We start from the raw sequence: 26,566 nt of genomic DNA, 5'->3' as shown, positions 1-26,566 counted from the left end.
ACCTCAATTATAATCAAGCAGTCAAACCATTGACCTTTAGCTCGAAAAGAACACTTCCCACTGAGCAGAAACCATTTGCAAGTGTTTGTGAAGGGAGTGAATGTTGATTCTGGTCTGGGTTCGTTCAAGGTTGCAAACGTTCGCAATTATTTTCTTTTGCTTTTTTGTCACAACTGTCGACGACCATTAAAACTCTTGGGAACATCAATATCCGAGTACAGTTCAATGGGGGAAACTAAGTGTCTAACCGGAAATCACTTGGGATGCTTTTATTACTGTACAAGGTATCATTTCACAAAAGCAAAATATACAGAGCAATAACTTACAGGAGTGTTCATGGTGTGTGGAATGAATAGGGCAACATCAGGGAGGACTTCACCAATCATTGCATCCATGTTTCAATTCTTACACACGTGCACACACATATACATACATACACCAGTCTGCTACATATGCTTCTTGCCGTTGTTAAGCTGCATGACAGACTCGCCTGCTGTCTTCTTGTTGTTTGAGGCCTGGAAAAGCGTTTGGATGTCCATCATGGCCTTGTTGATGTGCTGACCGAATCTCCATGAGTCCTGCGCGGATCACATGAGGAGCCACGGGTGGGAAATTAACAATGGAGGGAGCACAAACATAGCAACAGGACAGATAGTCAAAGACAAAACCAAAGCACTATTTTAGACCTTGAAAGGACAAGTGTCAGAAATCCCCGCAGAGGGCCTGTTACTAGCTATTGCTGGTGTGTGGCGATGAGGGGAGTTCCTAGAGATGGCAGATTTGGGTCCACATCAACGGCATAAGTTGAAACCCACATTGGCAATGGCACAGAGGGATTCGAAAATGTCCCAAGTGAGGCCCCACTACTGGCAGGCTTAGATTAAATGTCAACTGTTTAATAATCTGCTCCATCAATTTGCTTAAGTAAAGGAATCAGATCAGTACGTATACAGTTGCTTTACCAGTATTTGTACTTCCACTTACAGTTCGTACAGAGGACTTAAGTTACCTACTGGGAAGGAAATATCAGTTAGAGAAAGTGTGTGTGTGAAAGTATGTGGCACAAATGTTTACCGTGTCAGGGCTGGAGAACTTGCTGGAGATGTGGAATGTAATGAGGTTTTCTCCAACAATGATGTAAGACACGCCATAACCGTCATCGGCTACCTATAAAATTATAACAATGATTCTGAATTTATCATACGTTAATTATGATCTTGAAACAAATTTTGTTACAAAATAGTTTATCTAAAACTATATGTAACAAAGAATTTATAATTTATTGTATTAATATTTATACACAATGTTTTCTTTTATTACTATGGGTTTTGTAGGTCATAACATAAAAGCTGTAACTAACAAAGTCTGTACACATTTGTATTTTCTCATGATTCATTTCTTCTCATCCCATGTTATTTATTTCCTGCAAGGGAAAATTTGTCATCTATTTATGGAGGGGTTAGAACGCTCTATTGATCCCGAGAATAAATTATAGCCAAGGATTTCACTCACTGGGCCAAATCCACCTCCAGCCCCGACATAGTTGGGGAACTTATTGATGTCCATCAGGTTGAGCTGCTGCTGAGGAGTCTGACTGGTGGACAACTTCCACGGTTCCGACAGAACCTGCGAGCAAGCACGTGGAGACCTTAGCGACATTATCATGCTGCTGGAGCATGCGCGCATTCTCACCTGCTTTAGGAAAGAAGAGTCCACGCCCAAATACTTGGACACGATGTAGAGACAGAAGAGGTGTCGGTCGATGCCGGAACCGGTCATGGCCAGACGGTACATGTTCTGGTGCTTGTCGGCCGCTTTCTGAAACAGCGCCAGCCTCTGCTTGTTCTGTTAGGGACACAAGGGGACAAAGGAGGGAAATTAACAGTGGTGAGAGGTACTTTTAAGTTTATTAGACAAATGAATGTCACAAAATACTCAAGGTACATATATACTGAAACTTAAGACCTTAAAAAGTACATTTTTTTCTGTTAGAATTGTTGTTATTGTTATGTCCCTTCTTGGTTGTCTCAACAAGTTCAGCCTTATTAGATGATAACTTAGTGGGATTTATAGAAAACTGTATCATTTTGGATAAAAATAGATGATAGTTGGTAGAAAATAACCCTATTTGGTGCCCTACTTAAACTTGTTTAATACAACAGTGACTTCAATGTCGTCATGCACACTGCTTGTTCCGACATGACTTTGACACCAACTTTCTCGATCTGGTTGTACTTAAGTTCCTACTGTTGTTTGTCGGTCCTCCATGGCTCTGACGAAGGCGACAGCCTCTGAGGTACACGAGCGCACCGTCTCCGTGCGGCCGTCTCTGAACATGCGCGTCATGGACGACTCGTACGTCAAACAGAACTCGCCCTGGTCCTGGCGGTCAGAATCATGACAACAATGAGGCAATCTATTATCTGTGCTGAAAATCTGAAAGCTAAATTCAAACGCTGTGGACTTCAGTGAAAGGCAGAATGTGAGACTTAATGTGGGAAGAAATGTGGGAGAAAGTAAACGTGTAAAGTACCGTATCTCCTAATTTGGTCTTTTCAAATTCAATTCTGTCCTTTTAAATTGTTGAATGTCTCCTTTTCTTTTGTATGTTTAAAAAAGAAGGGGCCATTTACAAAATGTGCAAAATAGTTGAAATGCCCCGAATAAGGTCAACATGTTGACATTGTGATGGTCTGAATTGATGGAAACATTTAACAACGGCGGATTTTGGCACAAAATTATGATCGGGTTTTGGTTTGAGTGCTATTAAGCATTCATACAATCATGTTAATTGTCAGAAAGGTGATTGTCTACAGGATGAAAGGCAGCATACCCTAAATTGTGCCAGCTGCAGGGCCAGCTGAATGAACGCATCCGGGCTGGTCCTGCACTTCTTAATCAAGCCTTTGCCAAAGGGACTAAACAGGTAGGCGAGGAAGTCCACGTCATCGGCTATCTTTTTAGCAGACAGGTACGACGTCTCAATCACATTTTGGCACTACACAAAGAAAGAACAGACACGGTACAGATTCCAGAACAGCCTGGCACCCACTCTGCCCAGTCCTCGGGGTTCTGCCACAAGATTTCACGTGCGGCTGAGTTTCGGCCACTGATTTTAAGGATTTCAGATTTGAAAGAAAAAAAGAGAAAGAAAGCTGGAATACAAGAGCACACTGACACTGGTGCTGTACCTCCTTGGGAATATGCCACTGGAGTCGAGATGGCTGAGGAAGACATTTGTTCACGTCTCCCTTGCAGTGGCCCTCCTCTGTGTAGCCCAGATGGAAGCAGTCGGTGGCAATGACGTACTACATAAACACACACGCACGCGCACACACACACACACACACACACACACACACACACACACACACACACACACGCACGCACGCACGCACGCACACGCACGTCTCATATGAATAAACACACTACATCAAATTAATGATTGGCGGTCAAGAGAGGGTGAATTACCTCCCACATGTGTCCCACAATGGGCGCGTCGGCCCACGAATGTTCGGCGTTGATTCCCATTTTGCCATTGGGGTAAGATATGAGGGTGAAAGATTTGTCAAACCACCTAAGAGAACAGACGTGTATGATGGTTGTTTTATTAGGTATGCCTGTGTATGAGTTTCTCAATCATTATTATGATTTAGGAATTGCATGTTTTCATTTAATTATTTTAGAAAATATTAAAAAGTAATCTAATTATCCATCCATCCATCCATCTTCTACCGCTTATCCGGGGCCGGGTCGCGGGGGCAACAGCTTTAGCAGGGAAGCCCAGACTTCCCTCTCCCTAGCTACTTCTTCCAGCTCTCCCCGGGGGATCCCGAGGCGTTCCCAGGCCAGCTGGGTGACATAGTCACTCCAGCGTGTCCTGGGTCTTCCCCGGGGTCTCCTCCCGGTGGGACATGCCCGGAACACCTCACCAGGGAGGCGTTCAGGAGGCATCCGAATCAGATGCCCAAGCCACCTCATCTGGCTCCTCTCGATGTGGAGGAGAAGCGGCTCGACTCTGAGCCCCTCCCGGATGACCGAGCTTCTCACCTTATCTCTAAGGGAGAGCCCGGACACCCTGCGGAGAAAACTCATTTCGGCCGCTTGTATCCGGGATCTCGTTCTTTCGGTCACGACCCATAGCTCGTGACCATAGATGAGGGTTGGAACGTAGATCGACCGGTAAATTGAGAGCTTCGCCCTTTGGCTCAGCTCCTTCTTCACCACGACAGACCGATACAACGTCCGCATCACAGCAGACGCTGCACCGATCCGCCTGTCGATCTCTCGCTCCCTCCTGCCCTCACTCGTGAACAAGACCCCAAGATACTTAAACTCCTCCACTTGGGGCAAGATCTCTCCCCCGACCCGGAGGGGGCACTCCACCCTTTTCCGACTGAGGACCATGGTTTCAGATTTGGAGGTGCTGATTTTCATCCCAACCGCTTCACACTCAGCTGCGAAACGCTCCAGTGAGAGTTGGAGAGCCCCGTTTGAAGGAGCCAACAGCACCACATCATCTGCAAAAAGCAGGGATGCAATACTGAGGCCACCAAAACGGACGCCCTCAACGCTTCGGCTGCGCCTAGAAATTCTGTCCATAAAGATTATGAACAGAATCGGCGACAAAGGGCAGCCTTGGCGGAGTCCTACCCTCACTGGAAACGATTCCGACTTACTGCCGGCAATGCGAACCAAACTCTGACATCGGTGGTATAGTGACCGAATAGCCCATATCAGGGGGTTCGGTACCCCATACCCACGAAGCACCCCCCACAGAACTCCCCGAGGGACACGGTCAAACGCCTTCTCCAAGTCCACAAAACACATGTAGACTGGTTGGGCGAATTCCCACATACCCTCGAGGACCCTGCTAAGGGTGTAGAGCTGGTCCACTGTTCCACGGCCGGGACGAAAACCACACTGCTCCTCCTCAATCTGAGGCTCGACTTCCTGACGGACCCTCCTCTCCAGCACCCCTGAATAGACCTTACCAGGGAGGCTGAGGAGTGTGATCCCTCTGTAGTTGGAACACACCCTCCGGTCCCCCCTTTTAAAAAGAGGGACTACCACCCCGGTCTGCCAATCCAGAGGCACTCTCCCCGTTGACCACGCGATGTTGCAGAGGCGTGTCAACCAGGACAGCCCCACAACATCCAGAGCCTTGAGGAACTCCGGGCGGATCTCATCCACCCCTGGGGCCCTGCCACCGAGGAGCTTTTTAACCACATCGGTGACTTCAACCACAGAGATAGGAGAGCCCACCTCAGGGTCCTCAGACTCTGCTTCCTCCAAGGAAGACGTGTTGGTGGAGTTGAGGAGGTCTTCGAAGTACTCTGCCCACCGGTTCACAACGTCCCGAGTCGAAGTCAGCAGCGCCCCATCCCCACTGTACACAGTGTTAGTGGTGCACTGCTTCCCCCTCCTGAGACGTCGGATGGTGGACCAGAATTTCCTCGAAGCCGTCCGGAAGTCGGCTTCCATGGCCTCACCGAACTCTTCCCACGCTCGGGTTTTTGCCTCGGCGACCACCGAAGCTGCGTTCCGCTTGGCCAGTCGATACCCGTCAGCTGCCTCTGGGGTCCCACAGGCCATAAAGGCTCGATAGGACTCCTTCTTCAGCTTGACGGCATCCCTTACTGCTGGTGTCCACCAGCGAGTACGAGGGTTGCCGCCACGACAGGCACCAACCACCTTACGGCCACAACTCAGATTGGCCGCCTCAACAATAGAGGCACGGAACATGGTCCACTCGGACTCAATGTCCCCCGTCTCCCCCGGAACATGGGAAAAGCTCTGTCGGAGGTGGGAGTTGAAACTCCTTCTGACAGGGGATTCTGCCAGACGCTCCCAACAAACCCTCACAATACGTTTGGGTCTGCCAGGACGGACCGGCATCTTCCCCCACCATCGGAGCCTACTCACCACCAGGTGGTGATCAGTTGACAGCTCCGCCCCTCTCTTCACCCGAGTGTCCAAAACATGCGGCCGCAAATCCGATGATACAACCACAAGGTCGATCATCGAACTACGGCCTAGGGTGTCCTGGTGCCAAGTGCACATATGGACACCCTTATGTTTGAACAAGGTGTTCGTTATGGACAATCCGTGGCGAGCACAGAAGTCCAATAACAAAACACCACTCGAGTTCTGATCGGGGGGGCCGTTCCTCCCAATCACGCCCCTCCAGGTCTCACTGTCATTGCCCACGTGAGCATTGAAGTCCCCCAGCAGAACAAGGGAGTCCCCAGCAGGAGTACTCTCCAGCACACCCTCCAAGGACTCCAAAAAGGGTGGGTATGCTGAGCTGCCGTTTGGTGCATATGCACAAACAACAGTCAGGACCCGTCCCCCCACCCGAAGGCGGAGGGAAGCAACCCTCTCGTCTACCGGTGTGAACCCCAATGTACAGGCACTGAGCCGGGGGGCAATGAGTATGCCCACACCTGCTCTGCGCCTCTCACCATGAGCAACTCCAGAGTGGAAGAGAGTCCAACCCCTCTCGAGAGAACTAGTACCAGAACCCAGGCTGTGTGTGGAGGCAAGTCCGACTATATCCAGTCGGAACTTCTCTACCTCACACACCAGCTCGGGCTCCTTCCCTGCCAGAGAGGTGACATTCCATGTCCCAAGAGCTAGCTTCTGCAGCCGAGGATCGGACCGCCAGGGTCCCCGCCTTTGGCTGCCGCCCAGCTCGCATTGCACCCGACCCCTTTGACCCCTCCCACGGGTGGTGAGACCATGAGAAGGGGGACCCACGTTGCCTCTTCGGGCTGAGCCCGGCCGGGCCCCATGGGTGTAGGCCCGGCCACCAGGCGCTCGCCAACGAGCCCCACCTCCAGGCCTGGCTCCAGAGGGGGGCCCCGGTGACCCGCGTCCGGGCAAGGGAAACTGAGATCCTTTAATTTTTTTTATCATAAGGGGTCTTGGAGCCGTGCTTTGTCTGGTCCCTCACCTAGAACCTGTTTGCCATGGGTGACCCTGCCAGGGGCATAAAGCCCCAGACAACTTAGCTCCTAGGATCATTGGGACACACAAACCCCTCCACCACGGTAAGGTGACGGCTCACGGAGAGGGTAATCTAATTAAAAAGTTAAAAATTTTAAAAGTATTTAAATTCTTTTCCATTTTTTTTAGGACTTTAGCATGTTTTTATTTGATTGTCATTTTGGGGTGAATTTAATAATTGTAATCGAGAGAAATCGAGGATTCAAACAAATCACTCCCTTTTTTGTTTTACATTCTTTTGTGTAGATCTTAATGTTTCTTAAACTTGGCCAATTATTTGTATCACGACATTACAGAAAATGTATAATCCTAGTAAAAAGTACCTGTATACCATTCAATGCTACTTCATTGTTGAATTGAAAGAAGAAATTAACATGATCAACTGTATATATATTTTTAAGATATGATTCTATTATTTCATTAAAAATATTTTCAGTATTATTTTAATAAAATAATATTGGTGTATTTTAGTGTTAATCTTGAAAAAAAAATACTTTTCAGATTCTTTTCTATTATTTTATTTACATTTTATTTTCTTTCGATTTTTCATAGTCAATGCTGTATTTCTATATTGGAGGCTTCATAGGATTGAACTTCCATCCATCCATTTTCGATGCTGCTTACTACTTATGCTGTAACTGTTAATTATGTAACGACAGTATATACATTTGTAATAGTGACAAATCACAGGATTCAGTGTATTTATGGAATTTACTTTTTTTTTTTAACTACATGCATTTTTCATTTGAATTTCTGAGTCCTTTTTATTTGTATATTTGGTACATTACACTTATTTACGTAATTTTCTTTGAACGATAGGATTCAACTCCAAACGCCTAAAAATCTATTTTGAATATTATTAAAAGTGATTGCGTTTTTACCTGTCATAGCACTTCCCATGCAGCAGCGATTTGGCATAGTGGTCGAGAGAGTTGCTCGTGGCATCGTAACCCTGAGGCTCATCATCCAAGGCCAGGAAGAAAGCGGCCGACTCCACCGCGTCCAAGGAGGCTTTGTTCACTCCTTGGCTGAAGTATTTCATCCGAGCCTGAGCCCACGGAACCCTAGCGAGTGGTAAAGATACGGTCACTACTTACCGTTGGTATTCCTTGTTACCTTGGACCTCAATCCATCTCTTAATATGACCACAATCCCATTGCAAATGGAGTTATGGAATGTTCACCTGTTTCCTGCAGTCAGTGCAGCTAATTTGAGCTCGCCGGGCTGCGGCTCGGATGTGTCGTTGAGGATCCTGTTAAATTGGGTCTCCAACTCACTGGGTAAGAGGTGGCGTCCTCCCGTGTAGAGCCACACTTGGAAAAAGCGACCCTTGTGGTATACCACCACGTGCTTCCTGTCACTCAGGTGCTGCACGAAATCTGCAAACCGCAACAAATTATACCTACGTTTAAATAATGGGTGCAATGACTGTGTAGAAAATATTACCTAACAATTAATTCCTAAACTGACAAAAAAATTCACACACACCTCCCACTCAATAAGAACTACGTGATGAGGAAAATCCTTAATATTGACTCGGCAATTCTGTCCTTTGACAGTACAATGCGCTCTACTATTCATAGCGTGCTAACAACCACACCGGGCTTTGAATAACGAAAATTCGCCAATAATCGCTGCCTTTCGTCAGAGTGATTTTTAATTGCCTATAGATGCCACAAGATGGTGGCAAACCACTTTTTTTTTTCGATTAGACAACATACATCGCGTCCCGAATGAACAAAGCTTCCCTTTCGTTATGCAATAAGAGTGCCATAGGACAATTTTTATTTTAGACATGGCTTTGTCCTCCCTCCAAAAAAAAGCAAAAGCAAAAAACTGGGCATTCGAGAGAATAACAAGAGGGTGAAAAAGAAATCTGCAAATGGGATTTAACTGCACCTGTTTCGATGCCAGGGATGCGGGTGGTGTTGAACATCCTCTCCATCTGAGTGGAGCACATGGGAACCGTCCCTAAAGCTCTCAGCTGAGCAACCAAAGAAAAGAAGTTCCAATGAAATGGGAGTGTGATGGTGTTCCATTCAAGTATTGGTCCCATATTGTGTGTTAAGTATGTTGGACCATTACCGGCGCATGTTCACCACGCTCCAGTTTGCGTCTGTACTGCAACATGGCGTGCACCACGTTGCCTGCACGCGCCGCCTGCCGGTGGGTCGGCGTCACATACAGCAGGTCCTTTGCCACAACATATAGACAAATATTATGGGATGTACAGAGGATGTCACAGGAGTAGGGGGTTGAACCCCCACTCACCCATGCTGAATATGCTTATATTTATATTTTATAATTTATATTTACTTATATACTTTTTGTTCTTCTACTTCTTCCTTTCACATTTTTTGCTGCTGTAAATTAGGAATTTCTCCATTGTGAGACAAATAGTTTTCTTATCTTATCTTAACCCTTAGGTTGAGTTACAACCGCTCTACCACTGAGCCATGCCACCCCATAGCAGATAGTACATTGTGTTCTTCCATCTTACCATAATGTAAAAGTTACTGTTGACCATAATTGGGCCCCTGCCTCTCAGGTAGATGTACTCCTCCCACCAGTCACTTACCTACAGGACAGAATAAGATTAAGATTAAGATATCTTTTATTTGTCCCGCAATGGGGAAATTACAATCAGAATTCAGAAAGGAAAAACGCTGGGTAGGGAGAGGGGGAAAAAAAACCACGCTCGAACTATCCTCTTCCGAGGATAATTTAAGTCCAGGATAAAAAAGACCCTAGCACATGAATAAGCATTAGACAGTTACAACAAGTCACAAGACATAACATGTATAAGGGGGGAGGGGGGGGGGGGTGAACGGGAGGGGGGGGGGGGGTAACCGCGACGCAGCCGAAATGACCAGCTGCACGGTCACCGTTGCGCTCCGCATTATCGAACCACGTCATGGGGGAAATATATATGAATGTCGAAAATTGTGTAAATAGTAATGACACCTTTTGTGAGATTGTACTGTAGAGCACTCACATAATTGGTGGCCCACCAGGACTTGACTTTCAAGTATCTCTGCAGCTGGGCAGCCTCAGAGTATTTAAAGTCGTTGGCCAAGAACTCCATTTGCTTATATTCCTTATCATCCAGCAGGGGGCGCACCGACTCCAGGTACTGCACGAAAAACAATTGGGACCATAATTGGACAAAAAAAGGCCTCAAAAGTTATTTTAACCCTTTCATACACCCTGTAACCTGATACCATGATAACATGATTAAAGGCAGCAGCAATCATAATCTACCGATCCGAATACATTGCAATTGCAAACTCAATGGAATGTTAATAGAAAGAAGCATGTTTACAATATGGATAGAAATTAGTTTGGAAGTAACATTATAATATGCATATTGCATGATGGTAAAATTGAGTTCCGCTTCATGAGGCTAATAATGAAAAGCTACAGTATCATGAGAATTAAGTTGTAATTTTCCAAGAATAAGGTCAGAATATTACAACACAAAATCTGTAATGCCACTGGAATGAAACTTCCACCTTCATTCTCGCAAAATGAATAATTCATTTCCCAATCTTCCTTGTGACTACCCACCCTGCGAATGGTGTCTTCCACCGTTGGCACAGGTAACCGTGGTAAGGATGCCTGGAAGCTGTAAAGAAGTGGTCTGCGTCCTGAAAACATCTTCACCAGGCTCTGGGAGCAAAAAAACAAACAAACAAACAAACAAAAAAACACATTAGCAAACCAAATAACTCGCATTTTAAAAGTCAAAACAGTGAGATATATTGTACAAAGCCAACTCCAATGAAGTTAGGATGTAGTGCTAAACATAAAAAAAACCTGTTTAACACAATGTCCTGACTTCATTGGAATTGTGTTCGTACATACCAGCCACACTTTCGTGGAAGTGCTCATCTTTCCGTGGGATTCGAAGATCCAGCCGTGGTAGGAGAGCAGCGCCTTGAGGGTGTACCTGAGCAGGTAGATGAGGAAGAGCCACAGGGCGCTGGCGAACACCACGGCGCTCAGCACCGCGCTGGTCTGCACTGATAGATAACCTCTACTCACAAAAGCCACAACAACTGCGCTCGTTACTCTTTCCTCACGTAGAGACGGTCAATCAAACATGGAAATTGTGTGTCCGCTGGACACTTCATTAGGTACCCCTATATTGTCATGTCGGAGCGTACTGAGAGAAAGCGAAAAGGTGTACCTAATGATGTGTCCAGTGAAACTGGTAGTACAGAAACGGCTTCTGACCTGAGCGGCATATTTTCCTTGATGGTGTGCATGATCCCTAGCGAAGGGTCCATGCCTGTGTACAAGCTGCTCATCATGACAATGACAACAATTAGCCAACTGGACGGACTGGCCGGGTACACGCCGGCCAAGATGCCGTTCTGAACGACAAAAAACACATGATCGCCATTTCCACAAGAATGAATAAATAGATAGATTGAGCACTTAATCGAGTATAGATACCTGAAAATCCATTTAAATATGGCCATGAATTATTTGTATTTTATTAGTTCCCAGCACTGCTAAACAAGAAGCCATCAAAAAAACAAAAACTCAAGAAAAAACAGATGTTGAAAGAAATCAGCTGAAGCACAGTAATGAGATCATTTTTGTTTGTACTTTAGTAGACTTTTCAGGTATCTGTACTTCACTTGAGTATTTGAGTAACCAAGTACAAATATTTTATCATTGCATTGAAGGCATTTTTTAGGTATCTGTATTTGAGTATTAATTTATCTGACCTCTTATTTAGCAGTGTTGATAATAAAATTACTTCATTACATGTCGATTTGTCAGATATCTGTACATTTCAAGAGTATTATTTATTTTTGAAAACAGACAAATAGTTTGAATCACTTTTACCAGTCTTCATTTTTCCACAAGTACCTGTATTTTTTCTCAAGTAAAGAGGCAGTGGTATGTATGTGTTACAAAGAAGCTCTTGACACCTTGAACTGTATGGCTCTCTTCTTCCACACCGTCAGGCCAGCCTGGCAGATATTGGTGATGACCTCCTGGCTCAGTTTGAAGTCCACGCCATCTGGTCGCACGGTGAACTGAAAGCCCACCGCCTGATGGGCTTCGGCCATCGCTCCTAATCCCTGTTGGCCATGCATTTCGTCATTATTGTGGTTCAAGATTGCAGTGTCGCACTGAGATATTTTTAAAAATATTTGGCCCCTCTCATCTAGCAAAATAGGACAGCTTTTACTTAAATTAAATATGTAAGTATGGATGTTTTTTTAAACACTAAACAGCAAGACCTGCAATGTGTTTTTCTTCCCGTAGTTGACCATAAAAGGGCACACTTTGTAAAAGCAAGCAGATTTTATTTGCAATAATTGCTTCAGCCAGCCCCGTTTTATAGCTCAAAGAAGCGTGTCCATAACATGACCCCGGTTCCATCTCAGCAGAGCAACACATATTTGCAGTTCTTTCAAGTTGAAGAGCACACACGTGGCCCAACAATAATATTGACATCAACTGAAAAGCAGGACAGGCCCGGATGACAGCGTGAAACGACATTTGCCGCGTCACACGACTGCAGTCACACAAGTGGGTGAAAGTTCAACGGCCACAGAGAGAAGAATGCTTCCGGCTATAGGCCGCAGAAACATGTGTGGTAATGTCAATAAACACAATCATTGGATTGATCGAGTCTGTAAACCTCCGTTATGCCATTTTTAATCATAGAAACACGTAGTAATAAGACATAAAAGGACAAAACAGCTGAGTTTCCATTTACCTTGACTGTGAAGAGAGAGAAAGGCAGTGGTGAGTTTTGCGCGGACGCTGTCTGTACTCTGCCACTCAACTTTAGGTTGAAGAACAAGGGCTTCTTCACTCAGGTGGAAACTCGGCTGCACACTCTCCCTCGAGCTCAACAGCGGTCGTTCTCGCCCCCCCCTGTGTGGCATGTAACAGGACACCAACCAAAGTCAGAGTGGCTCCTCTCACATGTGTGCAGCCACCAAAGCTGTTTCCTTCTTCACACAAATAAAAGAAAGAAGCCTTTGCTTGCTGCCTGTGCGTAACTGTATCATTCTGTAACTTGTTTGCTTTGAGTGTGACGTGGCAAGAAGTCACTGTGATGACAAGAAAGACATACAGCAGGCACAAGGATGACATCACTGCATGTCAGGCACATCGGGACAACTTTTATGATGCTCTAAGGACCACTTGACAGATTTGACACATTCTGCCAATTGAGAACAAGCTTTGATAAACTGACCATTTATTTCACAATGTTTTGTTTTCAATTAAAAAAAGGTAACAACCTATCATACAATGTGACACTGTAGATCCACCTCACTTAATTTTTTTACCTAATGATATATACATTATATATATTTGTCATCCATAACTTGTTTGGTGCAACCCTGGTGCAGATACTGTACTCAGGCAACATTATATATATATATATATATATATATAGTATATATATATATACACACACACACGTTTTAGTTAATTTTAATATTACTACAATCACTTTTAATATTACTACAATCACAGTAACAGGGTCAGTGGTGCCACTCAAGTTTAGGAAAAGGGGCATGATAAATTAAGTTTTTAATGTGTCATGGAAGTAAAACTCCAACAGGCGGTGAAAGACGGCTGAGGACACGCGCTCCAGGTGGACCATGTTCTCAGTGGCCTCCTTCATCCCCGACTGAGACAAAGCTCGGAAATAATCGGTGCATTCAAAAAGCCTTTTCAGGTCGGCCTGCTTGGACAGTGAGTGAAACGGATGTTAATGAAAATGGAAAATGTTTTTCTTGGAATACAGTGATGTGGAATTTGTGGAGGATACGGGCATAAGTAGTGACGATCCGCAAGTAATCTGAGTTTTACTGTAAACCTCATAAATGCTTTGAATCAAAGAAAACAATTATTATATGCTTGGGAGCGGCTGTTTCCCCAATGACAAATCCACCCTTGACTCCAAAATTGAAAAAAGAAAAATAAATCATCAATTTGGTAAATGGCAACTGAAATATGGGAGACTTTGCTGTACGTAGTGGCACTTACGTGGAATGTGTGCATACTGGTTATGACCGTAACCATGCTTGCGCCTTAGCCTCCCGAGTCATACGTGCGAAGTGCCATGTTACTTTTCCACTCGTCTGAGTTTTCTTGGTGTGACGCATTGGGACGGGTGTCACCTGCTCCCCATGCAGCAACTCTGGGAAAAACACTGCAAAGTTTCACCAGACCATATTTTAGCCACACACATATCCAATCTAATATCTTTCCAAAACAATTCCCAAGGAAGTTCATTTCAGATGTAAGATACTAAAAAAAAAAAAAAAATAGAAACTTGTCTTGCCCAGTTTCTTCTGGAGAAAGAACGATCCAGTCGGTTTAGCTTGGCAGTTGATTCACTCTGGTCTATTTTTGGCACGTGAAACTTGAACCTTCCGTGGTCTCCACTTAACAGACACACGGACCAAAGTAGTGGTGTCCAAACTACGGCCTGGGGGCCATTTGGAGCCTGTCATCCATTTTTAGCGGGCCGTCACATATAGTATAATTAACACAGGACATGTTACTTGCATTGCAACATTGTATTCTATACCTACTTTCTATACTGCCCCTAGGTGTGAGTGTGAGCGCGGATGGTTGTTCGTCTCTGTGTGCCCTGCGATTGGCTGGCAACCGGTTGAGGGTGTCCCCCGCCTACTGCCTGAAGATGGCTGGGATAGGCTCCAGCACCCCCCGCGACCCTTGTAAGGATAAAAGCGGACCGGAAAATGGATGAAAACTTGCTATTTTCAACACTTTAGATTAGTTAATGATTTCAAAAAATGAAAAACCGAGTGGAGACTGACGATTAGAATCAATTTGTGGAAAAATATGAAGTTCATCATAATTGGAAATAAGTTTCCTCCTGACGCAACAACACATAAAAACAACAGGTAATTGCTTTACGTATCTTCGCCAACACAGATGGATAGATTTTAGAGTGTAAAATAAAAGGAAGAATGTCAAGTGGCACTTGTACCCTTCGATCTATCTGTATGCAGTCTTTGGAAGAAAAAGTTTGGACACCCCTCTTCAAGAGACTTAAGTTTATTAAATTATATGCACTGATAGTACAAACAGGAGCAAAGCAAAACAGAGAACAGTATATTTGGTCTGGATTTAAACACACTGGAAGAGTTCAACTTTTACTCAAGTACAACGGTGCATGACAAACCACAAAAATGTTTTCAAGCCATATATTTTAAGTTGTGCTCACCAAAATGAAAAAAAAAAGGTGCAGCAATATGTCCATTGATTGTTTTCTTTTCTATTCCTCAGAAGCATATGTCGAAACCGAGTCATCCACAACACTGTTAAAGGTACGCCTGTCCCGATAGTATTATTTTAAGGAGTACAGCAGTATCAGAGTATAAAGGAGTATTAGTGCCATGCTGACAAGATATGATAGACAAAATAGAAATCAGACACAATTCTATGAGAATAAGGTGACAGTTCAAAAGTCATAATTGAAAAAAAATTAATAGTAAAAATGTATAGCGTCATAAATGAGAATAATTACTTTGGCTGAAAACTATTTCAGTTTTATTTCTTGTTGGAACCTTATGACTTTGTTCTAATGAAAATGTCCAATCAATTTAATGTCTTAAGGGCCATGTAAAATTTTGTCTTGTGTAACTTTTGGACATTTTTTTTCTTGTAACATCATGACTTTTTGTCTTATATGAGATTTATTTTGTAATATCACTTTTTTTCTGGCAAATCTGGGACTTTGTTCCATAATTTCTATTATATTGCAGATTACAAAGTTATAATTTCATTAAAATAACATTGCAATAAAGAAAGCTGAATAACCGAAACATAAGAATAACTTCTTCGTAAAATTATTCCCCTGTCATCATTCTTCTAAGCTACAAGATTTATTTTCCTGATGATGTTGCAACTTTTTTCTTACAAATTTATGACTACTGTCAAATAATTAAAAAAAATTGTAATATGACTTCAAAATAATTGTTTATTTCTTGGAATTTCATTTTTCCCCCCTTGTAGTTTTAGGACTTTTTATTATTCCGACAAAAATATAACTAACTCAAAATGTTTACATTTCTTTAACTCCGTCTCAAATACTCCTTTGTCTAGGATGGTGGAATCACCCCCCCCCCCCAATTTTTTTTTAAATTAATTAATTACAAAAAAAAAAAGGGAACACAATTAATTTCAGCGTACTGTTTAGAGCCCCAGTTCACATGTGCTTCTTCATATGAATGTGGATGGAACATCAGTCATCAGGGAAAAGTGAGGTAGTCAAAAATAAAGACACACGCGCCTTCCGCAATGAAAGGACAAGACAAATGCTCATGCCAAAACGTGGTCCACAATTGAATAGTGCATCAAAAAAATTAAATGGTGGAGGGTGCCGGGCGAGACCTCAAAATCCAACTAGATTTATAGAACTTGCTTGGACTACATCTCACACTGTTTGATTAGAAATGCATGCCAAGACTGTTTCCATTACAAGCAAGACATCCAGGTAGCTTTTTAAATGTACCGGTACTTACAGTAATAAAAAAAAAAAAAAAGATTGGATTTTAAATGAGTGCAAGGAGGGCTTCAGGAGAAGAGCTTCTTTTGCTTGAAGTAAGCATCAAATCGAACCTGGGCGTAATCCTGGTAAATGATCACATCGTAGATTACAATAAGACAAGTACATACATACTGTACATACATATTAGTAGCTTGACTCGTGAGTTTGATTTGTTCTGAAAATTTGAGATACAAGCACTGGATGGTGTCAGAAAACTTGACAATGTCAAACAGCGGTAAAACTTCCTCAAAGAAGAGGTCACGAAGATGCTTATCGCCACTCCTCGTTCAAATGTACCGTATTTTCACGACTATAAGGCGCCATTAAAAGTCTAAAATTTTCTCCAAAATGGACAGGACGCCTTATGATGCGGAGCGTCTTGTCAATGCGCTGAGTTCCAAAACCTGACTGACAGCCGACACGCTGTTTATATAGAGAAAAGGCGGAAGTGACTGTGGACAGGCATGCGGCAAAGAAGTCGGCCAATCAGTGAAGGGTGGGCGTGTATATATACATATATGGAGAGAAAGAGAGAGAAAAGGCAGACGTGAGTGACAGGCATGCGGGGAAGAAGTCCGCCAATGAGTGAAGGGTGGGCGTGTAAGTGGACGCTAAAGGGACGCTACAAGCAGGTACCAACACCTGTATAGAGTGTGGCTATGTGCATTGTTGCAAAACAACTTCGGTTTTGGTTTCTAAGAACCCCCGAAAATAAATTCTACAAAGAGACATGCCTACGAAGCTCAGTTCAAACTTCAAGCCATCGGTTATGCTTTTGGCATGCGTGCCCATCTCACAGCAGCGGTGAAAAACCAAGTCAAGCAAATGAACTCTGAGCTTGCCGTTATTCCCGGAGGCTTGACTAAAGAACTCCAACCGCTGGACATCGGCATCAACCGGGCGTTCAAAGTAAAGTTGCGAACGGCATGGGAACAATGAATGATCGATGGCAAACACAACTTTACAAAGAGTGAGAGGCAGCGCCGGGCGAGTTACGCCACAATTTGCGAATGGATTGTGGCTGCTTGGACGAACGTGTCTGCTTGCACTGTTGTTCGAGTTTTTGGCAAAGCCGGCATCATTTCTGTGGAGCCACATGGCAATGAGAGTGACTGACAACGAGAGGGAACACGGCGTTTTTGATGGATTACCGGTACTTGCACAATTGTTCAATTCTGATACAGAGGATGAGGACTTTGATGGATTTCTGGGTGATGATTGATCGAAAAACGTGAGTACATCGTACTATGGCTAAATAAAATACAACGGAACTCAGTTTTCCGTTGCCTTTTTAAAAACGTGTTTTTAGCTTGTATCTGTATGTCTTGGCATGCTACCGTATGCTACAAGCTAACGTGTTTTTAGCGTGCGCGCATGCATGCCGTATGTTTAAGCTGGCGTATGTTTTACCACTTTAAAATTGCGCCCAATAATACAGTGCGTTTTGTCTATGAGTAAAATACAGAAATAGCACCCATTAATGAGACTGCGCCCAACCATACGGTGCGTCGAATGGCCGTGAAAATACGGTACTTTAAACTAGACATAACAAAGACGATTCACCATGCATTTTATGAAAGTCTCCACGCAACACACAATGGCAAACACTATGGACGGACGGGCTAATGAAATAAGCATCGATCGCGAGGCAGTTATAAACACAAACAGGAGCAACAGCTGGAACAATCGAAAAATATCACAGGCTTACTCTTTATGCTGGTCTAAAACTAATAATAATAAAATGAGTAGCCAGGGCGCACACACATCAGAAAGAGCAGCGCAAAGAGTTATGGCATGAAATCATGATGACTAATGGTTTAATTCTACGTAATGTACTTAATTATTTTATTACTGTTTGTTTTATAAAAGGTACCACTGTACTATTACTCTTTAAAAACCCAAATGAGACAAGATAAAGGATTGCTTCTTACCATGTAGCCAAACTCAATCTTGGAGAGCTTGGCTTGGATGATGGACCACAGGCCCCACAGGAAGTGTGACGCTAACGCATACCTGCACGGGAGCAATGACAAAGCGTCTCAGGATTGAACTATACTTTTTTTCTTTTTTTTTGTCAACACGTTTGACCCCCCGGTTTACCGGTTGGCTTCAATGATGATATCTTCTTCCATCTGCCTCTGGTCCACACTTTGATCGCCGCATCCTCCGTACTCCTTTATATAACTTCGGATGAAATGAAGCTGCAGGGGGAGAAAGTAAAATATTTGTCACCCTGCATAGTTAGATTTTTTTAATGGTTTTTGGAAGCTCTTTGTCATTATTTTTTAAATGTAATTTTCTTAAAATTACGACTGTTCTCTTGCAAATTGGCAACCCATAAAATAAAATGACAACTTCTTTCATGTTAGTCTTGTTGAACGATGCATTTTTCATTATCTTTGGATCATGTTTCTTTTTGAAGAAAAAAAGGTTAACAGCTTCAAATATGACTTTCCCCTCAACTTTAGTCATTACAAAATATTTTCAATTCACATTATGACTACTTTTGCGAAATTGTGTGATTTTTTTCTTGTACTATTACAACTTGAAAATTTGCAACCATTTTACAAAATGAGGACTTTCCCCCAATGTAATTCTCTTAAAATCAATTTGTTCTTGTTTATATTTACAACTCGTCTTTTTCTTCTCTCTCATTATACTTCTCATAAAATCACCCGCCCCCCCTCCCTCCATATGAGGAGCTACAGCATTTTTTCTGTTTTGTTTCATTCCCCTCTCAACATTTCATTCGGTAACATGTTCAAGATGAACTCAGAATTCCACTAGAGGGCAATGTGACAACAGCTATAATGTATCATTGTTGATCTACGATGGAGAATACAATCAGAAATGCTGTAGTTTTTATTGTGTTCGACTGCGCAAATCTGCACCAAAAATGTTGCCTTTACAAAAATAATTATGCTCAGTTTATGAATAATTTGTAAACGTGAATAACTGAGCAGTCCAACTGAATTCAAATGTGATCAAACTGCAATAAAAGATGCAAATGTGTCCTAACCTGTTGCTCTCTGCTTGGGTAATCCCCTGGCGTGGCTTTGTAGAAGGGCCACTGGTTGTAAGTGTAGTCATACATCCACTCACAGAAATGGTTCCCGAAATCGAAACCCCTAAATAATACACAATGAAAATGAAAACAGACACTTACGTAATTTATATAAAGCCACATTTCAAACATGACGTCACCTGTAGTTGTAGCTGCTGTACTCAAAGTCTATGAGCATCAGTCGGTCTGTTGCGCTTTGGTCCCCTCTGTGCAGCAGCAGAACATTACCTGCACAGACAAAAGTATTCTTACCGTGTACTTCAGTAGAAGTACAGATACTTGACTTAAAACATAAATAAACCTAAGGGAAATAAGGCTCTTTTGACCAAGTAATGAGTAGAAAAAGTATTTGTACTTTGTTGCTTCCTACCCCTCGCAAATGCAAACCTGACCATTCTGCACACAAATGACTGTAAACATTTATGACCAAGCTGTTAGTGGTATGTAGATCCAACCATTAATGAGAAGAGAGCATTGAATTCTCTTTTTTTTTTTTACCTTCTTGGACATCATTGTGGCAGAAGACCACAGGCGATGGCGTTGCTGCTAGCAACTCACTGTGTGTAAAACAAGAGCAGGAGACATGTGACCTTATTAAACAGTGAAGGACAACACAAGACATTCTGCAAAATGCAAACAATTTGAATACTCAACAAATTTGACATTAAAGTGCTTCTTTTGTAACTGCAAATGAGAATGGCCCAAAATATTACTCATATGATCAAATTACTCGGATAGTCTGCATGTGAGAGTCTGGGTGAAAGTGGTGACCTACAGCAGCCCCTCGGGAATGTTCTCTTTTTCCATTTGTGTGTATGATTGTGTATTTAACCCATTCAACATTACGAAAGGTAAGAGCTCACAGGTTGGGTGCAACACACGAAAGAATGTAGTCTTGTTTGGATTTTAGAGAATACAAAGGTGCCCTTTGTAGAACAAAAGGTGTAATATAAATGATATTTCCCAAGTTAACTAGTTAAAATATAATATTTTACTTCCCCCCTTTTAAACTTTGCTGATCACTTTTTTTCCTTGACAAAAATAAAAATGGATTCCCATTACATTACAAATACAACTTTATTCTCACAATACATGCTACAACTTTTTTTCTCCACAACAATATGCTTTTTTTTCGTGACATAACTTTTTTCTTTGAAAATCGGCAACTTTTTCAACTCCTATTGCATTGATGGCTACACATGGTAGTTACCCGTTTATTTATGAGGGGGTTCTTGTAAAATGTCTCCCCTAGATGGAAAAAGATTGAGAGGCAACCTTTGCACTTTGTTGTGTGTGTGTGTGTGTGTGTGTGTTTAGAACAATATTTGGAGTAAATGATGTATCATCAAGGACTGCAACACAATCTGAATCTAAGATTTTGATAAGGGAGCATGCTGAGTGATGACTGGTCGCATGGACTATTGAGAGGAGAAGGCACTGGGACAAAGGTCAGCTGCTATTCCAATGAAGGCAAAAATCAAGCCACCTCTTTTCCAAATCATAATCGAATTATGTAATTGTTTTTTTTGCCCCTTATCCATGTTGTATAAAACAGTTTTATGAGCACTGTCCCATAGCAGTAAAACATTGACATTGCACACGTTATGATTAAAGGGCCCATGACTATGTTGTATCATCTCAGACCAGCTTCAATTATAATTATTCCAGTGCTCCGACTTTTTTTGGGTTTGTAATGTACAGTAGTGGAAAAGCACAATGTATCATGCCGGCTATTATAATTATGTTGACAATAATAGGATGTTCATTTGTTTTAGTTTTTTTAATAAATTAATATGATGTTATATTCTAATTTGATTCCAACTGACAATTAATTTCAACGAATGTATTGCTTCATATTAACTACCAATATATCAGTTTATAAAATGGTCAAAATCACAGAAAAAAGCCGACTGAAATTTTATTTTTACATTGTTCATTAATTACTGTAACTGTAAAATATAAACTGAAATAGCTCTATTTTATTTATTCATTCATTCATAAACTGCTGTTATTTAATTTTACAAAAAGCAATTTACTTACAATTTGAATTACATTCCATTTAAATATACACTTAACTTTATTTTATTTGATGAGATTATATTTCTCTTGAATGAATTAACAGACTACAGTACTATAGCTTCTACTCACATAACTATTGAATCCATCCATCCATCCATTTTCCGAACCGCTTGATCCTCACTAGGGTCGCGGGGGGTGCTGGAGCCTTAACTATTGAATTTACTCAATTATTCACTTCATTAAAAAAATTATGATGACCCAATTATGTTTTGATTATGTAATATTAACTATGAAAATGAATTCATTTTGCTGATTCATTTTTGAGTATAGATCTTGACACAATTATAGGACTCAAAGTGTTGTATAGGTCATTAAGTGGCAGTAAATCCACTCACCGGAGGTTCTTGAGCTCCGTTGACAAGTTGTGCTTCATTAGTTTCTGGTACTTCTTCACATGAGTGTCACGTGTAAAAGTCAGCGTCAACACTTGATCCATGTATCTAACGGAAGCCAACATGCAACATTATTAAACAAGCGCGAGTGATGTGGGGAGGTAGCTACTTTGACCACTTACTTGTTAATGGTCGCAAACAGCCATGTGGGCTCTTTGTTAAAGGGCATAACCATTTTGTGAAAACGCGCCAACTTGGTGGCGATCCCGGCGGAGATGTCGGCGTCTGACAGCTGATCTGTGCGCATGCGGGTGTTCTGTGAAAAGGAGAAACGGCAATATGAGCCCCAAAAAGTGCCTTTTATACTTGTACCTGGGCCTTTCGTGGACACTTAATCCACCTCTAAAAACATCACTATCATATCACAGTCATTGAAACCGAATGTTGAAATGTGAATCTTAGCAAGTATAAGTACGTAAGTGTTACTCAAAAGATGGTTGGCCATGTTTACTGCACTCATGACCTGTAAGTTGCTTATTATGTGTTGATTTTGTTACCGTTTGTTCATAAAACTGTTCAAAGTGGCAACCATGTCTTCCCTTCGCCACCTGTAAAACCTTTACAATATAGTCTAACTATCTGTGGCAGGATATGTTAAATTGGCTATTTCTCTGTGGAGTGCCACAGCCAGTCTGTTTTGAGGCTGAAATGTTGCTTAGATTTTATTTTTGTAAACAAATTAATCAAGTACCGGGTAATCATTTCAGCCTGAACAGAAAACATTGGTACCATCCAAAAAGTCAATATAACATACAGTAACTGAATCAATATTTATCTAATAACATGGACAAATAAATAAATAATCATACCTAGAGATGCCAGTTATTAAATATTATAACTATAGTTTTGCTTCGACAAAGCTATCAGAGAACAGAAAGGTGATGTTAGTCTGAAGGTGAATTTGAAATCCACTGCTAATGTAGTTGAAGTTGCATAGGTCAACACTCCTGATTCTGAAAACACCCTGCCGGGCAGGTTAGGTTCACATGGCACTGAGGCAGATGTCTGGTGGGACAGAAAAAAAATAATCTATTCCAAAACGTAAAACAGGAAACTGAAACGCTACAAAATTAAGAGAAGAGGCTCTTGGACGGGGGTGCCAAACCAATCGATCGCGATGAACCGGTAGCCCGTGGACTGGTAACAAGTAGCTCGCGAGGGGTGTTGGGGGAAATGGGGGGTGGGGGATTCATGCGTCAGTGCGCGTGGTGTTAATATGATATACACTATATTTGTGTTGATGTACACTACATGCTAAGTATCCGATCAATTTCACAAAAAAAAAAGGATTTCAAAAATACATTAAAATGCAAAAGGTCACCTTTAACCTATGGCGGCGAAGCATTTTAAAGTGGTATACGTGAGCTACGATCGTGATGTTTCCACAGTTAACACACTTCAATAGTGCATCCCATGGCTCCATTAGGCACCCCTGCTCTTGAGAACGAATTAATCAAATTCCATGGAACAAATATGAGAAGTTAGGTTGTAAACGAAGGTCAGTTTTGTACCGGAAAATACTGTTCCAAGCGCCCTTCTGGGAAGATGCCGTACAGTTTGGGTCCCAAAGTCCGTTCGGCCAGGATGGCAAACATAACGCTCTCCAACACCAGCGAGTCTACGCCCTGCAGGATGGCACCGTAGATTCTGAGAAGCACCTGACGAGGCTCCTCCCCCACACTTGCCAAGTGGTCAGGCAGGCTGCACAGGTACAGCAGATTACTCAGGCCACCACTGAAAAACAGCAACAAAACACAATCACTATCATGGTCATCCCGAACATCACATTTGCATTTCACCAGGCCTCGACTCAGCTAGCGTCAAAAATATGTACCAGTACTTCGTGTTTTTGTGTGACATGATAGTGGGAGATAAAATTATTAATCCATGAAATACATCAGAAAGATAATGGATGGGGATGGCATGTCTTGTATGATAGTTGATTGAAATGCATAGCTGACTCTCTGTTATGTATTAAAGAATGCTTCATTGCTTTTGCCATTATCATATTTCACCAGATAAAGTGTGGTTCAGATAGTTGCAGTTTTTCACCGCAGGGCTTGGTCCCTATCTCTTGTGCCTATCTCAGGCAAATAGTCGGTCGGGTTCACTGTATCCTTCTGGTGACATTTTTGTTTGGTGGTGTGCCATGACATTTTTCAGATTCTGGAAAGGCAGCGTAATAGAAGCAGAAGAAGAGAATGCTAAACTGCAGCAATCATTTCCACAAAGGAAATAAATAACCGTGAATACTGTTGATTGCTGTTTGAACATGTTGCTGCTTCGTTTATTTGCTAGATAAGGGTTTGTTAATTTACGCTCGCCTGTCTTTAGCATTGAGTATTAAATGTTAGCATTGGGCGAATGGACTTTCATTATTATGGGTATTGGATTGGATTGGATAAACTTTATTGTCAAATGTACTGTATGTGGAACATACAGCACAAATGAAATTTCTTCCCTCTGAACACAAAACAAGAGTATATAGTATGGTTGATTATTTTGAGTGATTATAAAGTGCAATTGACTTAAGTTTCAAGTTCTTTTTTTTTTTTTTTTACATGAACTAAGCTTGAGGCAAGCATACTTTGCACTTTATTTGGAGAACTGTGCAAGCAAGTCTTTTTGTTTGCTTCCAGCGGATACAGGAGGAAAAAAAGCCTGAAAGCAGGAGCTGTTATATGCTGCATGGTACTTTTAAAAGTACACATTTCACTGAGCAGTCCTGTACATGTAGCGAATGTTGTTTAGTCATCAGGGTTTGTTAAATGTGAAAGGTTACAAACACCTTCGCCAGACTTTTGTCAACAGTTTTAACGCAAACAGTTTTTCTTGTTGACAAAAAATGTTGTTTACAATTGGATAGCGGGTTAAATACGTTCATATGTGTTTACGTTAGTTTTGAAAGGGTGGGAGGAGTAATAAAAATTGCTTCCAGACTATGTTCTCTCTATATTGCGGATTTTCACCTGTCACGAGAGGGTCCACACTGTATCCCCCGTCATAAACGGGGGCTCTCGGTTTGTCGAGACGACCGCAAAAAATATTCAAAAACCATTCGACATACATGGCACAAAATGATGTGGGGTTGAACTGATTCGGTATTCACCTGACGATGCTGATTTGAAAGTCCATTATTTGGATGGTCTTCCACGCACCGGACAGGAAATCTCGGCACCACGCGAACGCCCTTTCCTTCGTTTCCCGGTCCACCTCCACGGTCCTGCCGCCCTTGAAGGACTCCGCCTCGGAGTCGTCGTCACCGTTGCACCCCAAAAGTGGACTCGGGGTTCTCGAGGTTCTCTCGTGGGCGAGAATAAGCAACTCGTAGCTGGTGGGCTTCTTCACGTCCACCGGGACCGCGTCGCCACTTACATTGCCGCCCGCCTGCATTGTGAGTTTCTGGGATAAGAGCCGAGGAGAACCGGGGCAAACTATGGGTCGGAGAGAACGACAAGAGGTTACTGGTGACGGGCGAAGCTCCCCAGCAATGCCCACTAACCGGAAAACAAAAGCATATCTAGTTAATCGCATGAGGTCAATGTTTAATCGTCATCGGTACAGCCGCTGTAACGCCTACTTTGCCAGCACACTGGAAGCCACGTGACGACCTTTGTCTGTGGTCCCAATTGTCCAATCGCAGTTCACTTCCGGGTTGGAAGACAAGCTGATAGATTGTGCCGGGTGGCGCTGTTCTACGTCACTAACGGTACGATCCGGATTTCCAAGAAATTAAACTGAAATTGAAGTCACTATTCGTGGGAATTTTATACTTTTTCTCTTTTGTAATCTGTAAAATACACTTTGAGCGAAGAGGTTTTTTTATTCATGTTGACCATGTTTCACGATTCTACCTTAACTGCTATTTTGATGATTGATGTGCAAATTGTCCGTCTGTGTAGACATGCTCCTTATGGATTGCACGCCAATCCGCACCTAAATAAATTATACTGTGCTTTTACTTTACCAGTAGTTCAAAAACCTTTTACACCAAATGCCAACTCAATAAATACTAATTGGGTCTCCAAGTACAACTGTAATGACATAATTTTGCTGTTTGAAAAATGCACTTACTACTGTATCAGGAAAAAAATGGACTAATGAGTTGGGTTCTCTTTTGAGTAATGAGTAAAGCACAACACAATGACTGTGTTCGCTTACGTCAGTGCTCTCATTTCAGCCTCGAGTGCATCTGTGTTATTAATCTGAGCAACAGAAAAGTAAATTAGCCAGTCGCTCAAAATAATTTCTACCATGCCTGAATTTCCACAAAATCTGTTTTTGAATCAATTTAGCTGTTAAAGTGTAAAATTGCCATGGTAGAAAAGACTTTTTTTTTCAATTGCACTGCCTTGTTCGGATCAATGTAGATCTTCATCCTCTTCGATCAGAAAATACTGTAAATGGGTGCACAACAGTAGAATAACACATGCAGTTCGCATATATTTTAGGTTTGTTAGA

At 42.4% G+C, this 26,566-nt stretch overlaps 2 protein-coding genes across 5 annotated transcripts; both read right to left on the bottom strand.

The window, feature by feature from the left end:
• Positions 1 to 254: 254 nt before the first annotated feature.
• Positions 255 to 13,351, bottom strand: cpt1b (carnitine palmitoyltransferase 1B (muscle)). 2 transcript variants are annotated; one of them, XM_086110068.1, is made up of 19 exons: positions 12,749 to 13,351; positions 11,952 to 12,104; positions 11,245 to 11,384; positions 10,873 to 11,025; positions 10,576 to 10,677; positions 10,004 to 10,141; positions 9,509 to 9,586; positions 9,094 to 9,201; positions 8,908 to 8,992; positions 8,192 to 8,387; positions 7,890 to 8,072; positions 3,472 to 3,577; positions 3,192 to 3,308; positions 2,834 to 2,998; positions 2,248 to 2,382; positions 1,693 to 1,845; positions 1,513 to 1,626; positions 1,075 to 1,167; positions 255 to 578 (listed from the first exon to the last, which is right to left on the bottom strand). In XM_086110068.1, exons 1-19 carry the CDS (start codon positions 12,918 to 12,920, stop codon positions 447 to 449), a joined length of 2,523 nt encoding a protein of 840 aa, XP_085966194.1. In that variant the 5' UTR covers positions 12,921 to 13,351; the 3' UTR covers positions 255 to 446. The 2 variants fall into 2 exon arrangements, with proteins under 2 accessions (XP_085966194.1, XP_085966195.1); XM_086110069.1 differs by lacking the exon at positions 12,749 to 13,351 and having other exon boundaries at positions 10,873 to 11,044; positions 11,952 to 12,134.
• chkb (choline kinase beta) lies at positions 12,766 to 25,726 on the bottom strand. Of its 3 annotated transcripts, none has more exons than XR_015100799.1 (11): positions 25,215 to 25,725; positions 23,617 to 23,839; positions 22,228 to 22,361; positions 22,049 to 22,153; positions 20,133 to 20,191; positions 19,775 to 19,862; positions 19,590 to 19,698; positions 18,671 to 18,771; positions 18,502 to 18,583; positions 14,035 to 14,188; positions 12,766 to 12,909 (listed from the first exon to the last, which is right to left on the bottom strand). XR_015100799.1 is itself a non-coding variant. In XM_086110070.1 (11 exons), the coding sequence occupies exons 1-10, from the start codon at positions 25,637 to 25,639 to the stop codon at positions 14,589 to 14,591; spliced, it is 1,467 nt and encodes a 488-aa protein (XP_085966196.1). In that variant the 5' UTR covers positions 25,640 to 25,726; the 3' UTR covers positions 14,036 to 14,188; positions 14,586 to 14,588. The 3 variants fall into 3 exon arrangements, 2 of the variants coding, with proteins under 2 accessions (XP_085966196.1, XP_085966197.1); XM_086110070.1 differs by lacking the exon at positions 12,766 to 12,909 and adding an exon at positions 14,586 to 14,729 and having other exon boundaries at positions 14,036 to 14,188; positions 25,215 to 25,726; XM_086110071.1 differs by lacking the exons at positions 12,766 to 12,909; positions 14,035 to 14,188 and adding an exon at positions 15,060 to 16,653 and having other exon boundaries at positions 25,215 to 25,724.
• Between the last annotated feature and the right edge of the window lie 840 nt (positions 25,727 to 26,566).

Source organism: Hippocampus guttulatus, chromosome 4, assembly GCF_054856545.1.
Source record: "Hippocampus guttulatus isolate MCC_2025c chromosome 4, RoL_Hgut_1.0, whole genome shotgun sequence".
Lineage (NCBI taxonomy): Eukaryota > Metazoa > Chordata > Actinopteri > Syngnathiformes > Syngnathidae > Hippocampus > Hippocampus guttulatus.
This window is presented reverse-complemented; position numbering and strand designations above follow the sequence as displayed.

Excerpts from the sequence above, each read along its gene's own strand:
- cpt1b (XM_086110068.1), bottom strand. The coding sequence starts at position 12,920 with ATGCCACACAGGGGGGGGCGAGAACGACCGCTGTTGAGCTCGAGGGAG. Across the intron at positions 8,073-8,191 it reads GCACTGACTGCAGGAAACAG|GGTTCCGTGGGCTCAGGCTC; the intron begins GTGAACATTCCA and ends ACCACTCGCTAG. Across the intron at positions 1,846-2,247 it reads TGGAGGACCGACAAACAACA|AACAAGCAGAGGCTGGCGCT; the intron begins GTAGGAACTTAA and ends TGTCCCTAACAG.
- chkb (XM_086110070.1), bottom strand. The coding sequence starts at position 25,639 with ATGCGATTAACTAGATATGCTTTTGTTTTCCGGTTAGTGGGCATTGCT. Across the intron at positions 20,192-22,048 it reads ACGGAGCTCAAGAACCTCCG|TGAGTTGCTAGCAGCAACGC; the intron begins GTGAGTGGATTT and ends TTTTACACACAG. Across the intron at positions 19,863-20,132 it reads CCACAATGATGTCCAAGAAG|GTAATGTTCTGCTGCTGCAC; the intron begins GTAAAAAAAAAA and ends TTGTCTGTGCAG.